Source organism: Eulemur rufifrons, chromosome 2 (genome assembly GCF_041146395.1).
Source record: "Eulemur rufifrons isolate Redbay chromosome 2, OSU_ERuf_1, whole genome shotgun sequence".
Classification (NCBI taxonomy): Eukaryota; Metazoa; Chordata; class Mammalia; order Primates; family Lemuridae; genus Eulemur; species Eulemur rufifrons.
In genome coordinates this window covers 101,590,691-101,608,967 of record NC_090984.1, presented here as the reverse complement: position 1 = coordinate 101,608,967, position 18,277 = coordinate 101,590,691, and the positions used below count along the sequence as shown (strand labels likewise).

Here is an 18,277-nt window from a genome sequence, read left to right as displayed (position 1 = left end):
GTGGCACCATATCTACTCTTGGCTCCTAGAGCTATTGTCCCTATCTCAGGTGCTCTGCTACGCCCTTTATGGATCTTATCTTAGTTAATCCTCACAAAAAACCTAGATAGCATTATTGCCATTTCATAGCTAAGGAAATTTAAGACAAGAAAGGGTAAGTAACTTGCTCCCAGGTGGGACAGCAAGTAAAGAGCAGAAATGGGATTAGGATGCAGTGTGTGTGGCCATAAGGCACAGGGCATTTGACACTCACTGTGTGCTTCATCTCTACCAGACTTGAGTCACCTCAAGGTGGAGACCAGGTTCAGGTTCCCTCTGGCCCTTAGCACAGAACCCTACACCGGGCAGTTGCATGGTGAATGTTTGCTTGATAAGTTGTCGGAGGAAGTTTACCCTGATTACCAATTGTGTGAGAACCAGCATTGGGGAAAGAAGAAGTGTTTGTGCAGTGATAAGGCCCATGTGCCTGATGGCACACCCCATGCCCTGCGCCAGTAACAAGAGTGAGATGCATGCCCTGCTGGGGCAGAGGGAAGGACTGGGGTGGCCAAGAGACCTGGCGTTAGTGGGGATGGGAGAGACATCGCGAGAGCTGACTGATGTTGGCTTCCCTGGCATCTAGGCCTTCAGGTTTCTCTCACCAGAAGGAACTACAGAGACAGGAAAGTAAGAGGGAGGCAACCTCTCAACGGACACAGGGTCACCTGGGGGCTCTGGGGGAAGCCAGCCAGAGCAGCTGTGTGGGAGGGGAGGACTCTGTACGGGGGTGCAAGGGGGAAGGATTTGGGTTGGGGAGACCCCGGGGGTAGATGTAGGATTTGAAGGAGCTCTACAGGAAAATGGAGGAGAACTATGGTTTGATTCAACACCTAGAAGAAGAGCACATTTTCCTGGAGCGCCCAGAGCAAGAAGGTAATGGAAAAGCATAGTTTCAAGGGGTCAGAAAAGACGGAATTTGATGTGACAGAGCTGTGTGAGGGGAGGTTTAGGGAGCTGGTTCAGAGAGATGGCTGGGCCAGATGACAGTACAGGAGGTGCCTTCAGGGAGACACAAAAGTGCAGAAGAGCAGCAAATGTGACGATCAAGCTGAAACTACACATCCCACCTCCTGGCCGCTGACTGTAGGACTTTGGGCAAGTTCCTTAACCTGTCTGACCCTCAGTTCCCCTATTCATAACATGGGAGATAATATCATATGCCTTATACTGTTGTGAGGATGAAACAAGTGTAAGGCAGAAACCAGAAGGCCTAGATGTCAGGAAGCCGACACCAGCCAACCCTCAGGATGCCTCTCCCATCCCCACTAAATCCCAGGTCTCTTGGCCTGTGTTGAGGTTATTACAGTGCCTGGAAGACAAAAAGATCCAATCAATGTTAGCAAAAATTAATGATGGTAGAAAGATCAGGGTATATTCCCAAAAGGGAAGGATCTAGGAATGCAGTGAAGAATAATAATAGTGAAAAAATAAGCCACTGCCAACCTGTTGTGTTTCATGACAGCTCAAATCTACTGGGTGCATCCCACGTGACAGACGCTGTTCCAAGCATTTTACCTGCTTTATTTCATTTAATCCTCACCACAGCCTTGCAAAGTAGGCACTATAATTATCCTCATTTACACGAGGAGGCAGAGACACAGCACAGAGAGTTCAGGTAACTAGCCTGAACTCACACAGTTAGTGGATAGCAGAGCTTGGATTTGGTTGTGTCTTAGTCCATGTTGTGTTGCTATAGCAAAATACCACATGCTGGGTAATTTATAATGAACAGAAATTTATTGGGCTCATGGTGCTGGAGGCCAGGAAGTCTAAGAGTGTGCCACCAGCCCCTAATGAGGGCTTTCCTGCTGCATCTTCCCATGGCAGGAGGCAGAAGGTGGAAGGGCAAGCAAGGGTGAGAGCGAGAGACAGAGAGGGCCAAACTCACTTTTCTAACAACCCACTTGTGATAATAAACCCACTTCTATGATAATAACATTAATCCAGTCATGAGGGTAAAGCCCTCATGACCTAATCACCTCTTAGCAGTCCTACCTCTGAACACCATCACAATAGCAATTAAATTTCAACATGAGCTTTGGAGAGGACATTCCAACCATAGCATTCTGCCCCTGGCCCCCCAAAACTCATGTCTTTCTCATATACAAAGTACACCCATTTCATCCCTGTACCCGCCAAAGTCTTAACTCACGCCAGCACCAACTCGAAAGTTCACAGTCCAAAGTCTCACCTGGATCAGATATGGGGGAGATGCAAGGAACAATTTATCCCAAGGCAGATTCTTCATCAGTTATGAGCCTGTGAAATTAACAAGTTATGTGTTTCCAAAATATAGTGATGAAACAGGCATAGGATAGACTTTCCATTTCAAAAGGGAGAAATAAACAAGAAGAAATTGGTACCAAGTAAATCCAAAACCTGTAATCCTAGCACTCTGAGAGGCCGAGGTGGGAGGATCACTTGTGGTCAGGAGTTCAAGACCAGCCTCAGCAAGAACCAAACCCTGTCTCTCTTAAAAATAAAAAAGTAGCCACATAGCTCCTTCAATATTTTGCTTAGAAAGTTCTTCTGCCAGACATCCTAGTTCATTGCTCTTAAATTCCACCTTCTATAAAGCCCTCAGGCACAGACACAATTCAGCCAAGTTTTTTGCTATTTCATAAAAAGGATGGTCTTTACTCCAGTTTCCAATACCTTATTCCTCATTTCCATCTGAGACCTCATCAGAATGGCCTTTGTCCTTATTTCTACCAACATTCTGATTACAACCACATAAGTCATCTCTAAGAAGTTCCAGACCTTCCCTACAGCTCTCCTATTCTTCTGAGCCCTCACCCAGAGTTGCCCTTAATACTCCATTTATGGCAATCCAGGCTTTTTCTATTTTGTTTCTCCAAATTCCTCCAGCCTCTACCTATTTCCCAGGTCCAAATCTGCTTCCACATTTTCAGGCACTTTTTATGGCAACAGTCCTTTTCAGTACCAGTTTTCTGTCTTAGTCTGTTGTGTGTTACCATAACAAAATATCACAGACTGAGTAATTTATAAAGAAAAGAAATTTATTTCTTACGGCTCTGGAGGTTGTGAAGTCCAGAGTCAAGGGGGTGGCATCTGGTGAGGGCCTTCTTGCTACAACATCTGATGGTGGAAGGGAGAAGGGCAAGAGAGGGGAGAGGGCATGAGAGCAAGAGGGGGCTGACCTCACTTTTCTATCAAGACCCCACTCCCACGATAATAACACCAATCCATTCAGGAGGGCAGAGCTCGCCTGACCTAATCACTTCTTTTCTTTTGTTTAATATGAAGTGGGGGGAGTGAGGAGGAGATTCAGTTTCCTTTTTTTTTTTTTGAGACACAATATCACTCTGTTATCCTGGGCCAGAGTACGGTGGAGTCATCATAGCTCACAGCAACTTCAAACTCCTGGGCTCAAGCCATCCTCCTGCCTTGGACTCTTAACTACCTGGGACTGCAGGTTCATGCCACGATGTCCAGCTAATTTTTCTATTTTTAATGAGACAGGGGTCTCACTCTTGCTCAGGCTGGTCTCAAACTCCTGAGCTCCAGCAATCCTCCCGCCTTGCCTTCCCAGAGTGCTATGATGACAGGCGTGAGCTACTGCACCTGGCCCCTAATCACTTCTTATCAGGCCTCACCTTTCAATACTTTCATTGAGGATTAAGTGTCCAACACATGAACTTTGGGGAACATGTTCAAACCATAGCAGGCTGATAGCATGACCCAGGCAATCTGACTCCAGGGCTACACACTTAAATCCTGCCTCCTATCAACTCTAGTAACTGTAAGACATCTAAGGATACAGCAGAAAACCAGTCACTGCGTTCACAGCATGGCATAGTGGTACCGAAGAGTCAGGTGCATCAGAGTCTCCCAGGGAGGTGATTTAAAATGCACACTATTGGTCCCTGTCCCCGGAAAGCCTGATTCATTGGCAGCAGTGACAGTGGGGGCTATGGAATGAAGGACAGAAATTTGCATTTCTAAGCAGCTCTTGAGGTAATTCTCATGCAGGTGGCCCAGAGGTAGAGGAAGAAGAAGATCTGGACAGTACAAGAGTAACTAGATGGTCTGGTGGAAGATTTCGGGTCTGTGTGGCATGACGTGGCAAGGCGTCCTGCAAGTGGTAGCATTTGGCATAAAGTGGCAAGGCCTCCTGGGCATCCCCCTACCTTTTTCCATTTGAAGGCTGTATCGGGCTGAACTGTGACCCACAAAAAGACGTATTGAAGTCCTAATTCCTAGAACCTGTGGCAGAGGTTCCTAGAATCTGGAAAAAGGGTCCTTGTGGAGGTAACTAAGTTAAGGATGTTGAGACCACCCTGGATTACCTGAGTGGGTCTAACTCGTCATTGGATGAGACACACAGAGAAGAGAGAAGGCCGTGGGGAGGCAGAAGCAGAGATTGGGGTGATGCAGCCACAAGCCAAGGCATGCCTGGAGCCCCCAGAAGCTGGAAGAGGCAAGGAAGGATTCTCCCCCACGGCCTTCAGAGGGAGCGAGGCCCTCCCAAGGCCTTGATTTCAGACTTCTGGCCTCCAGGACTGGGAGACAATAAATTTCTGTTGTTCCAATTGTCACCACTGCTCTAGGAAACTAATACAAAGGCTTTCATCCTAGTCACAAAAGCTGCCCTGGGGAGGTCTTTGTGATTAGACTCTGAGCAGTGGAGGTCATAGCCCATGCAAAATCCCCCGCAGGGACACTAGGCCCTGAAGGAGGATGGCGACCCACAACTGTTGGTGATGCAGTATCCTCGCCTTTGTGAACTTGCTGCTTCTCCACTTCTCTCCGGATGCAGTTTGTAAGAAGTCAAAGAAAGGCTCTGCCATTGGGCCCTGGCTTCACCCTTTACAAGGGAGGAAGCCAATGCCTCAAACATGTAAATAGCAGCCCAAGGTCACCCAGTGAGTGGGTGGCAGGGCAGAGCCAGGAGCCCCAGCTAGAGTACATATCTCCTGTGGAATGTCTGGTCCGTGCTATTAAGCCCTGGTTGTGATAATGCTGTAATGATCCTTTAATTTTACTCCCCAAAAGTTGGATGCCTCTAATGCCTTTGCTTGGCGGTCCGTCTTCCTGCCCCTGACCAACATGTGGGTAGCGGCTTTTGACCTCTGGCTTAGAGACGTGAATGGTTTTCCCCACAGTTGGGTCTTCTGCTTTAGGGATACGAGCTGAGCTATCTTCGGAAGCCGTCATCCAAAATGCGGAAGTTGGCCATCTGTAGAACTGACAGCACTGATTGTGGTCTGTGAAACACCAAATGTTGGAGAAGTATGTCTTTAGAAAGTTTATTAATACTTCCTTTGTCCACGTGCCACATGATTTTCTGCAAGGGGGAAGAAAAAGGCTCCCTTATGTGTCTGTGCAGAGAGCTTCCTCCTCCTTTGAAGCCTTCACTTCCCATTCCTCCCTCGTTGCTAACGCTTGAGCTGGTAGCACGTGGCCAGCGGGGAGGAATGGACCTGGTCTCCAAGCTGGTATTGCTGGTATCGCAGGTGCTCTACTTGCCAGAGTACACATTTCGTGCTGTGTTCTAGGTGGAAGGGTGGCAGTGCTTCAGCAGGAAAACAAAGGGTGCAAATCAAACTAAGAAAATATTTATTGGCCCGGCGCGGTGGCTCACGCCTGTAATCCTGGCACTCTAGGAGGCCGGGAGGCCAAGGCGGGAGGATAGCTTGAGCTCAGCAGTTCGAGACCAGCCTGAACAAGAGTGAGACCCCAATCTCTACTAAAAATAGAAAAAAATAGCCAGGCATGGTGGCATGTGCCTATTGTCCCAGCTACTCGGGAGGCTGAGGCAGGAGGATCACTTGAGCCCAGGAGTTTGAGGTTGCTGTGAGCTAGGCTGACACCACAGCACTCTAGCCCAGGCAACAGAGCAAGACTCTGCCTCAAACAAACAAAAAAAAAAAAAAAAAAAAAGAAAGAAAGAAAGAAAGAAAAGAAAAACAGAAATATTTATTGAGAGGATGCTATTCAGAAGGCATTGAAATGTTAGGTGCTGGGTTAGGTTGGCACGTTGGTTTTCAACCCTGGTTGCACATTGGACCACAGGGGAGTTTTCTTTTTCTTTTTTTGTAATAGCACTGACTTGCTTTAGTTGTTAGAGGTCACAGGGGAGTTTTTAAAAATCCTGATGCCCAGGTTGCATCACATGCCCATTACATCAGCATGTCTGGGAATGGGAGCCAGGCATCAATGTTTTCTAAAGATTCCAGATGATTCCAACGTGCAGCAAAGTTAGGGAATCACTGAAGTATACTATTTCCAGATGCCACACCCAGATATTCTGTTTTCATTCATGTAGGTTGGTAGTTTTTTTTAAAAAACTGCTCAGGTGATTCTTGGATGCAGAGGCTATTCCAGTAGATAATAAAGAAAAGCAGTCATACAGACATCATCAAGGTGTCTGCAGCTGGTGCTATTTTTCCACTTGTATGGTCCATCGCTCTCACACGATGGAGCTTTTGTTGAAGGAGAATGAGTTTTGGCAGACTTCAGAGATAGCCTGTGATAGTGGATGCCAGATACTGGCCAATTTAATGGCCTGGCAAGGAATATGCATTGGAGAGGACACCCAAAACTTGCTCAGAATCAGGAGTAAAGACCTATAACAGTGTAGTCCTCCATTCTAGGCCACCAACCCTTAAGATCTCAGAGCCCTTTTGAAGTAATCCCAAGCCCTCTGAGGATCTGTATGTGGGCAGGCTTCAGGAAAGGCTGTGTCCAGGTGCAGAGTATAGCTAATGTTTGTGGGTAGATGTCTTTTGATTCTTCATTAATCTTCCTTAAGAGGATCTTAACTCTGGAGCTACTTCATAAAGTTCTGAGCAATTTTTCTATTTCTTTCTTTCACTATGTCTTTTTTTCCTTCTTTGTAGCATAAGTGGCTACAGACATCAACTGAACAGGGGGCCCCTGCAGTTCCCATCTGCCCTCCCTGATCCTTTCTTTTTCCCCTAGAATCCCCTCTTTACAATCCTTATGTCCTTTCCTATATGTCCCTTACTTCCTCCACTCCAACTGGTCCAGTGGATTTCTTTTTTTCTCTTTTCTGCCTTGAGACATTGCCTTCCTGGCCTCGAGGACTTCACCTCTCTACATCAGGGCCTGGGGTGCAGAGCAAACAGTGCTTAAGGGGCAGAAGGGAGGCCTCCCCTATTCTAGTCCTGTCCTCTTCAACTTTGGTTTGTTCTCAAGGCTTGTGAGTAGTGATGATAGTTCATGTGATGGTTCTTATGTTTCCTGAAATTTGCACTTTTGGCACACATTTGGTATCTTTTGCTTGCATCATCTCTAAGATTCTTCCTAATAAAATTTTTTTGTTGTTGTTAAATCCAGACTCTTAGTGCTCTCAGCCCACATCTATCACTGGAAGAGCTTTGATCCTGGCAATCAGGACTTACAGGCCAGAGCATACAAGGCAGTGTCCTAATAGTTAATTGTGACAACGTTCTACAGAGAACATTGGTGATGGGCATTAATGAGGAGCCGCAGAGGGGTTTATCTTTCCACCTAAGAAGACAAAGATGTAGCAACACAGGAATCTGAAAAGGAAGACAAAGCTTGTGTCTTCAAGCAAAATAAATTGAGGGGAGATGCTAGTGGATGTAACAAGTTTCAGTATTAACTAGTAATGTCTTCATGGATGTTCTGGAAAACTCAAATTCATGTATGAACCACAAAAGTTGTATTATGAATATAAGTGCGGATAGGGAAAGACTACCCAGGAATCTAAAATTTGTTAGTAGAGTAGGAGCTAAATAGATACCAGGTTTTATCAGATGAGAGGACAAAAACTGGTCTGCAGTTAGGAGCTCTCAGTTCTATTTTCAGCTCTCACACTGACTCACTGTATGGCTTGAGGCAAGTCACTTAACAGTTTTGGACCTCAGCTTCTCCATACGAAAAATGGCAACGAAAATGCTGTGTTTACTAGATAGAGGAACTATCACTTATTGAGCAACTGCTCTATGTTCATCTTGCACTAGGCACTTTATATTACATTACAGTATTTCGTTCAATCATTCAACAAATATCTGTTGAGCGTCCCCTCTGTACAGGGTATTGTGCCTGGTCTCAGGGATCTATCAGGCAAAAAACAAAGTCCTTGCTCTTCTGGAGTTTAAATTCCAGTGGCGTAGGGTGATGGTAATAAACAGGAAAAGAAATAGACGAGATACTCTCAAATAGCGGTAAGTACTATGTAGATAATAGAACCAGATAATGTGATACAAATAACCTGGGGATGGAGTTACTTATGTAGGGTGGAATCTCTGAACCTGACATTCAGCTGGGACCTGGATGGTGAGGGACAGTCTGCAGAGTCCAGAGTCCACGAGAGAAGGAGAGCTCCAGGTAGATAGTAAGTACAAAGGTTCTGATGCAGGTAGGAGCTTAAACTTTTTGGAAGGCCGGGTAAGTCATCATTGGGTAGAATGAGATTAAGGAGGTAGGCAAGAGTCAGACTGCCGTGGCCTCTGGGGCTGTGGTAAGGTGTTTAGGTGTTCTTCTAATTGATCTGATTTACACTTTTTAAAAAAATCATTCTGCATGTATTAATGAGTATGGTTATTGTCAGGCAAGAATGAAAGAGATACCAGTCAGGAGGCTTTTGTCTTGTTTGCTTAGTGAGAGAAGCAAACTTTTTCTGTGAAAGGTCGGATAGTAAATATTTCAGGCTTTGCAGCCCACACAAGCTCTCTGTCACACATTCTTCTCCTCTTTCTCCTGCGCCTGCTCTTCCTCCTCCTCTTTTTTTAACAACCCTCCAAAAAAATGTAAAAACCATTCTTAGCTCTCGGGCAATACAAAAACAGGAGGTTGCATCCCAGCTATGGCCTGCCTAGCTGAGCGGTAGTTTGTGGACCCCTAGCTTAGAGAGAAGTAGAAACTGATCAGCGTATATTTTAGGACTCAGAACTGATAGGACTTGTTGATGAACTGGCTCTGTGTGGGAAGAGGATAAGAGAAAGAGGAAACAAAGATGGTATCAGTGACTGGGTGGAAGGTAATGCCATTGACTGAGTTGGAGAAGAAGTAGATTTGGAGGGGGGGGAAGGAGTTAAGTATGAGTTCACTGTTAGTCACCCAAGTGAAGATGTCAAGTAGGGAGCTCGATATAGACTCTGGAACTCCGGGGGGAGGTCAGGGCTGGAGATCCATGCTTGGGAGTTATTGGCCTAGGAATGCATTTAAAGTTGTGGAATTGGATGACATCACCTGGAATGCAGCACCAGTTTCCAGGATCAGGTCCTGGGGGACTCCAACATTTAGAGGACCCACTGAAGAGACCCTTGGAAACCTCTCTGAGTTAAAGAGTATGGCACATGGCAAATACTGCCAAATTGCTTTCCAAAGGGGTCCTTTGTATCTTCCCAGCTTGCCTTAGCTATGTAAATACACACTGTGAGTGGACGGTACACATGAATGGGCAGAGAGACACTGGAGTTAGGAATCCTTGATGGCTTTTGCATTGGAGCTGGGGAGCCTCAAGCCACACTGGAGGATCAGGCTGGTTAAAGAAGGTGTCAGGAAGGTGCCCAAGCACTTCCAAGGACTCCCAGCCACAGAATCACCCAGCAAGCTTGTTACAAATGCAGATTTTTAATAAGAGCTTCTGATTCACTGTCTGGGATGAGGTGTGTTTTAAATATGCTCCTTCCTATACAAAAGAAACCTGTGGCTGAGAGATAGACAGGGTAGAGAGTGTGTCATGATATTTCTTCACCTCCAGAGGGTCCCACGGCTCAGGAATCTTAGGTGAGTCTGGCTGGGGAAGTCTCAGGATGACGCGGGATGGCAGAAGATTACTGGCCAGGGAGCAGCATTTGCTCTAGTTATGGGACACTTTCCATCTGCTCTTCAATTCCAAACAAGACCTTTTTCCCATAAAGATGTAAAATGGTACCTTCTTTAATGCAAGTGCAAGTTTAAAAGTTTCAGTTTCCTAGGAGCATCTACCCTGTCCTCCAGTTCCACAGCACAGAGAGAACTGCTGTGTTTTTTTTTTTTTCTGTCCTTATATGAAAACAAGAACACATTTTCCAATTTAAAAAAAAGATATGCATGTTACTGGTGAAACTGAAATCGTACCTATACTTTAGACACATTATGGATTAAGTTAATTTGTGTGAAAATAGCTAAAGAATAATGGAAGGAATTTGCTGTTAGGCCTTCTAAGGAAACAGTCTTATTACATTGAACCATTACTTATTTGATCTAAGTGCCAGGCACTTTTTTAGCTTTGGGAGATAAAGCAGCTAACAAAATAGACAAAAATCCCTGCCATCACAAAACAGACATTCTAATTAGGGAGACAGATTAATAAACACAATAAATAAGTAAAATGTATGCATATTAGAAAGTAGTGAGTGCTAAGGAGAAAACTATAAAGGAGGGAAGGGAGACAGAAGGTTTTGGAGGTTGCTGAAAAGTGAGACTACAGGACAAGAAAGGACTTGAGGGCTGGGACATAGGAAAGTAACTCAACTTCTCTAAGTCTCAGTTTCTTCATCTGTAAAATAAGAAATAATAGCACCTTCCTGAGGAAAGCTCATGCCTTCAGACTGCCTGTGTCACTTTTAAGATATGGGATTTGAGCTGTGTATGGTGGCACAAGCCTGTAGTCCTAGCTACTTGGGAGGCTGAGGCGCGAGGGTGGCTTGAGCCCAGGAGTTCGAGACCAGCCTGGGCACCATAGTGAGACCCCCATCTCTTAAAAAAAAAAAAAAAAAACAGATATGGGATTTGGGATACTAACAAAGATTCGCTCCTTAACCAAACTGTGTTCAGGCTATTCTGAAATGCCTTCTAAACTAGCCCATGACTTTTAGACTTCCTTGTCTCTGCATTGTCCAATTTTAGAAAGAATCCTGCTAAGTTAGTTTCGCCAGAATCTCCCCTTTCCCCCAATAGTTTCTTTTAGTAATTTTTCATCTACTGACTCTCACCCTGATCCTTGGCTATAAATTCCTACTTTTCTTTGTGTTCACAGTTGAGTCCAATCTCCCTCCCCTACTACGATGCCCCATTGTAGTAGTCCCCTGTATACCTATCTTGATGGTCTCCCTTGAATAAAGAAGGTCCGCTTTACAGTTCTCTGGTAGGTGTTATGAATAATTTTTTCTTTAACAATACAAAAGTTCTTCGGCCTCTCAGAACCTCAGTTTCCTCATCTGTAAAATGAACAGACTTACCCAGACTATTTCACAGTGTTTTTGAAAACGTCAAATGTGATCATTCAGATGTGTAAAAATATTTCAAAATACATGATCTATTATGTAAATGTAAAATGTAAGGTGGAAATTGTAAAGAAAACACATACAGGTTTTTGGTTTTGTTTTTGTCTTTTTTTAGAGACAGGGTCTCCCTCTATTGCCCACCCAGGCTGGAGTGCAGTGGCCTGATCATATCTCACTGTAACCTTGACCTCCTGGGCTCAAGCGGTCCTCTGGCCTCTGCCTTGCAAAGTGCTGGGATTACAGACATGAGCCACCACACCTGGCCTAATACACAGTTTTTTAATGGGCTGCAAAACTCTTGCTATTGGTCAGCAGAGCCTCTGGAATGCAAGTAAACAACGAATTAGATAACTGCTTATACTGATTCCCTGCACTGGCAAATGCAAATGATCAGGATGTACTGAGTAGACTAACAGTCTTATCTTAGATGAGAGATAAAACAATCAAACTAAATGTTCCTAAGTGGACACCTCATAAAATAATTATTGTATGGCATTTATCAAAATTTTAATGTTCTATAGTTCTTGTTTTGTTTGTGGGACTTCAGTTCCAGGAAAAGAACTAGATGGACTGAAAGGAGTAATTAAAAAAAGAACAATCATTTAAATTACTAAGAGCAGATGGTCCATCTTTTGTGTACTTCTGTAGTTGCTCAATAAACATTAATCAAAGTATATAATGATTCCAAACATAGGCTGTTTTCCATGTTTATTTTCATATATTCTTCAGTTCTGAATATTTGATAGCATCCTAATAATGGTTTGTTAAATCATAAATACTCAATAAATATTTGTTGATTGAATGCATGAATGATGACTGTGTGAATTTGCTTACTATCGATAGCCAATTTGATCCCTAAAGTGTGCATTTAAAACCTACAAATATTCGATTACCTGGTAAAGCCTTAATTATGGTCATCTCTCAGACTGGACCAAAACGTGGTATTTTATTCAACTTAAATCAATTCAAATTTAGTTGGAATATAACTTAGCATAGAAGATGCTCACTCTTTGCTAAAAAATAATAAGATGCACATTCAGAAAGCCAGTTACTCCAGCCCAAATACCCTAGTCGGGGGCACGAACTGGACGCCTGTGGTGTGATTGTCACAGCTTCTTCTCTGACGTACTGATCCACACTCGCTAATAACCATATTAAGATCCTTCCTCGAAATTTTCCTCTCGGGTACCTCAATGTCACAACTGTCACCAAGGCGTCAAGGTGCTCTGCGTAGCTGCAAGCTACCCCAGCCCGGGGAAACACAGACTCAACCTCCGCCTCCGACCGCGCACCCAGGCGACCGGTGGGCGGGCCCAGTGAAAGGCCTTGTGGCTGTTTCCTATTGGGGCTTGGTTGCTATGGTGTCACCGACCTCAAAACTCGCGGGTACATCTTCCGGAAGTTAAAGGAGAATTGCTTCCGGGGGTGCCCATACTTGCCATGGCCGACTCAATGGTCACGAACCTCAACAAAAATAAAACTTCTGCAATAATTTTCTAGAAAATCTTCTTTAACCACTTAAACTTGTGACATAGTATCACATGCTTTCTTCCCTTTAGAAAGATTCGCTATATAGTCTGCCTCTATTTGCCAGACTCCAAAATGGCGTGGGCGGCAACAGTGGGTCAGAGGTGAGTCACGTGGGTCCTCCCGGTTCCGGCGCTGTAGAGGCCCGGGTAGGTGAACGAGTCTCCGGCACCATGTCTGGTTTGACTGGCCCACTAGCCTGGAGTGGCCCTTGCCCGTTGGCGTTGCTGCTTTTGTTCCTGCTCGGCCCCAGCTTGGTCCTCACCATCTCTTTCCATTTGCCCATTAACTCTCGCAAGTGCCTCCGCGAGGAGATCCACAAGGACCTGCTAGTGACCGGCGCGTACGAGATCTCCGACCAGTCTGGAGGCGCGGGCGGCCTGCGCAGCCACCTCAAGGTGCGGCACTGGGCGGCGTAGGGCCGGGAGGGAGGACCACAGGTTTAGGCGAGGGGAGGCCCGGGTGCGGGGGAGTCGGGCCAACGAAGGCCTGGGGGTTGGCCTGGCCTCCCCGGAGCGCGAAGGACGTGCGGTGGAGACCGCCCCCTCACCCCGTTCGTTACCATTCGCGGGGCGGGGCTGGGCACCAATGCTTGGGAACCCATAGAAAGGGCTTGAGGCCGTGGCGGATGCGATGACAGCGGAGCTGGGGTGGCCATTGTCAGGGTCCTGTACCTGTTTTGGTCTCAGGTACTTTGAACTTCTCCAAAGAAGTCTTTCGATGTTGAGTATTTATGGGGATTGGTGTCATAAGACACAACACTACCTGTAGGAAAATAATGGAGACAGTAAAGCTGACAGTGATTAATAAAATCTGCTGTGTCAGTTCCTGTGCTACTTTACATATATTACTATTTAGTTCGTGCATTACCCTTCGGAGTAGGTAGGTATTGTTAGCCCCATTTTACGAATGAGGAAACTGATGCTTATAGAGGTAGGTTAAACTAGTAAATGTCACAGGTGGAATTGATTTCTTAGTTTGGTAGCTAAGTATGTTGAGAGAAAAGTACTGCAATCTTATTCTCTCCTCGTTTTAAATTTGTAATTCTTGCAATTGATTAAAGTTGATTATTGGTTACAAAAGGGTCTCAGTTTCTAGTTCCTTTTCTTTAGTATGCCAGAGTCTGGACTTGGCCAAATTTTATGTAAATGTTAGCTATACTCTTGGATGGTGACAACTATTACCATAATACCAGTTTGGTCCCATTTTGCGGTTAAAGAGTGGCCTTCTGGCCTGGTCTTTGAGACGTTAATATAGTTTTATATCAGTCAGGATTTGATTGCATTTTAGATAATCTTATTCAATCACAATAAGTCTGGTGGTGGTCTTTTTTTTTTTTTTTTTCGTTTTTAAGACAATAGTACTCTTTTTAGACTAAATGGGAAGAAACAGTTTTACTTTTTTTTTTTAAGACAGGGTCTCACTCTGTTGCCCTGTCTAAAGTGCAGTGGTGTCATCATAGCTCACTGCCATCTTGGACTCCTGGGTTCAAGCGACCCTCCTGCCTCAGCCTCCCAAATAGCTGGGACTATAGGTGCACACCACCATGCCTCGACAGTTTTTCTGTTTTTTTGTAGAGATAGGGTCTCACTCTTCCTCAGGCTGGTCTAAAACTCCTTACCTCAAGCAGTCCTCCTACCTGGGCCTCCCAAAGTGTTAGGATTACAGGTGAGCCACCACGCTTGGCCATTTTTACTTTTTAATAAAGCTTCAGATATAATAGGACCATAATTTATTTTTAAGGTACTGGAACTCACTAGTGGTAATAGATGTAATTTATTTCCACTTTTTTTGGAAGGTATAAACTATTTTCGGTGTATGTAGCATGGCCTTATGGGAATTATATTAGATATATGGCTGCTGAAGGAACCTCAAGCAGGAGTTTGCATCTACACATTAGCATTTCGCTATCACTCAGTTGTTCTCCCGTGTCTATTCTGTTCTCTTGCCTGCTAACCAGCTTAATCAAACAGGGTTCTAAACCCAAATGCCAAGTAGGTAACATAAATGAATTGGGCCAGATGTTTTAAAAAAAAAACAATAATGATGATAAGTCTCCACTGTTCTAAATTATCCCCCATTTTGCCACATCTGATTTTTCAAATGAAGTCAGAAATCCAGATTTTGAGGTGAAAGCTCCAGATTTTTAAATGTCACCAATTAGTTCCAATTGATTTTGGCATTGGTTTGTTTTCAGTGTTACAGAGAATAGTACAGTGAGTCTATCTTTGTACTCATTACCCAGATTTAGCAATTATCAGGATCTTCACGCTTGTGTCATCTTAACTGCTTCCCTCTTATCATTTTATGCTAGATTGTTTTAAAGTAAATCCCGATGTCATGGTATTTCAGTCCTGAATACTTCAGAATGCATCTCTTTTAAAATACGAACATAACCATAGTATTATTTGGGTATAATCACACCTCACAAAATTGACAGTGATTTCTTGATATCATCTAATACTCAGTTCATATTCAGATTTTCCCACTTGTCTCAAAAATATCTATTTAAAATTAATTTTTTGTATTTCTCAAGTCTTTCATCAGTCTACTCTTTGCCTCATCTTTTTTTTTTTTTGGCTTGCCATTGAATTATTGGAGTCAGTTGCCCTCAGAGAATGTCCTACATTTTGGATCTGTCTGTTTGCCTCCTAGAAGTGTCTTTTAACCAGTTCTTCTCCAATATTTCTTGTAAAAGGAATCAGCTATAAGATTGTAATTAGATTTAGGTTTATCTTTTTGTTGAGGGTACTCCATGTGGCATCACGGCAGGAACACACAGTACTTTTTGTGCCCTTTACTGCTGCTAAGATTGAGTAGTGGGATCAGGTGCATATTAGTGTCCTGCTGCTGTTAACAAATTACCACAAATTTAGTGGCTTAAAACAACAGACGTTTATCTTAACGGTTGTGGAAGTCAGAAGTCCTAAAATCAAGGTGTCAACAGGGCTGTGTTCCTTGTGGAACCTGGGGGGCCGGTGGGGGTAGGAATCAGTTTTCTTGCTTTTCTAGCTTCTAGAGACCACTTGCATTCTTTGCCTCATGTCTCTTTCCTCCATCTTCAAAGCCAGTAGCACAGTGTCTTCAACTTTTCTCTCCCTTTCCCTCCTCTTTCCTCTCTCCACTTTCTTCCTTACCTCTTCCATCTCTCCCCTCTCTCTTCTTCCTTCCCTCCTTCCCTCCTCTGCTATCATCATCTCATCACATTCTCTTACTCTCCTGCCTCCTCCTTTCCCTTATAAGGACCCTAGTGATAATCTCCCCATCTCAAGACCATTAGTTTAATTTATTCACTTCTTCAAAGTCCCTTTTGCCATGTAAGATGACAAAGTCATAGGTTCTGGGGATCAGGATGTAGACATCTTGGGGTGGGGGTGCATTTTTCTGTCTGGCCAGGTAGTAAGAGCCTAAAGCTTCCATTGTAAAGCTTCCCATTAATCTTTCACTTATGAATCCACTAATGACTATTGTATGAATTTATTATTTCATTAAAGTGGCAAAGTGATGATTTTCTAATTTTGTTATTCCTTTCATATTTATTGGCTAAAATTATTCTTAAGAAATTCATCAATTACGACTATTTAATTACCCTAAAATTTATAATTCATGTAGGCAGAATAAATGCAGAATTCGTTTCTTCTGACAATTTTCAGAGTAAGGAATTGCTGCCTGTGGTATTTCTGGTGCAGTCCAATGAGGATTTTTTTTTTTTTTTTAAGTATTATACTGAATTCATTGCTTTGTTTCAATTTTTAGATTCATTGTGTTTTAGTCAGTTGTATCCATTCTTTATGCTCAGTTTGTCCTTTTGGCTCCTTCATATTGGCTCCTGTATCCTTTTGACACAATCCTGTTATGCTTTGATAGCCGCCTTGTTTTCTGGCACGCTGAGGTGGTGTTGTGGGCTTATTTTGTGTATGTCTATCCCCTGACCTCAGAGCAGCTATTTCCAAGGAGTTCTGATTCCCTTTTCTGTGGGGAATAGTATTTAGAGACCGCAAGCCGGGTGTCATTTTTTAAAAATATAATATGCTATGCAGGCTACAGAACACATTTGTGAGCTATGCAACCTTTTTCATAGTGTCTGTTCACTTCCGCTTTTTCTTATATTTTGACCACTCGGCCTCAGACTCTGCCTCAAGGATTCTGTGCATCATTTTGGCTTCTGAAGTGCAACCACTGAGTGCAAGAGCTCCTCTTTATATGCCAGGCCACATTTAGGTCTCTGATTAGCCTATGGATTGTCTTCTCTTTGGTCACATGTCTTCCCCTGATTCAAGCAGCTGTGGTTTGGTTTGAGGTAAGAAGAGAACTGGGAAATTTCTATAGTGCAAACCTGCCAGCAGGGTTGGCATTTGGTGGTTGTAGTGAATGAGGTATTCTCTCTGAGAAGAATCTCTGAATGTAGTGCCTTGATTAACCTGTCTGATTTCACCTTTTTGCCATCTAGGAGAATCTTAATATCCAATGAACACACCTGTGTTATCGTGTATCAGTCTGTTGCAACTGTGTGTTTACCAGTCTCCTGGGATAGACTATAAGCTCCTTGGCTACGTCTCATTCATCATTGCAATGCTTGTCTAATATAGTGGTTGACACACAGTAGGACTTCATCATAAGCAATGAGTGAACAAAGGAATAGGCACTGTCCTTGCCTCATCTCTGATCTTTCCCTCTTCGTCTTTATTTCCTTCCTCCCACTCTGACTCTAGCCATACTAAGCACCTTGCAGTTTTTTGAACATAATGTTCTTTTAACCTGGATCGGTCTTTGCCTTTTCCACACCTCTTATGTGCTTCCATCAATCCTTTTTTACATGGCATTTTTTATGTAGTGTAGTGCTTACTTTGTGAACTCTTTAATGTCTTATTCATATTTATGACTTCAGTTTAACATACACATTGTAGTACAAATGAGTTAAATATCGTAGTCTTCTTGAGAAGCCCTGTGCTACAGTGGAAAGAGCCTAGATCTGGAGTCAGGTAGATTTGGTTCAAATCCCGGCAGCTCCACCACTTAAAGGGTGTATGGTCTTGGGGGACTTATTTAACCTTTCTCCTCTGGTCCTTTATCTGTAAGGTGGAGATGATAGAGCTCATAGAATTGTTAGAAGGACTGATTGAGATGGGTGAGTTCTTTATTGCACAGGGTGCATTGTGGTGTTCTATAGATGTTAGTACTCTTTGTTTCCCTCTCTGTCGAATTAAAATTGAATTGCTGCCAGGTGTGGTGGCTCACATCTGTAATCCTAGTTCTGTGGGAGGATGACCTGATGTCAGGAGTTCAAGATGAGCCTGAGCAAAAGTGAGACACCCCCCCCCCAATCTCTACAAAAAGTAAAAAAATTAGCTAGGTGTAGTGTCCTGCACCTGTAGTCCCAGCTACTTGGGAGGCTGAGGCAGGAGGATTGCTTGAGCCAAGGAGTTTGGGGTTGCAGTGAGCTATGATGGCACTGCTGTACTCTAGAGAGGGCGATCGAGCAAGAC

The 18,277-nt window shown here is 43.9% G+C and overlaps 1 protein-coding gene across 1 annotated transcript in view; it reads left to right on the top strand.

Annotated features, from left to right (window-relative positions):
- The first annotated feature begins 12,927 nt into the window (after positions 1-12,927).
- The window catches only part of TMED10 (transmembrane p24 trafficking protein 10), a 35,771-nt gene continuing 30,421 nt past the window's right edge, over positions 12,928-18,277 (top strand). Inside the window, exon 1 of the mRNA XM_069465132.1 lies at positions 12,928-13,189. Within this exon, the coding sequence (XP_069321233.1) occupies positions 12,965-13,189 (225 nt within the window). The 5' untranslated portion in view covers positions 12,928-12,964. The remainder of the gene's footprint in view (positions 13,190-18,277) is intronic.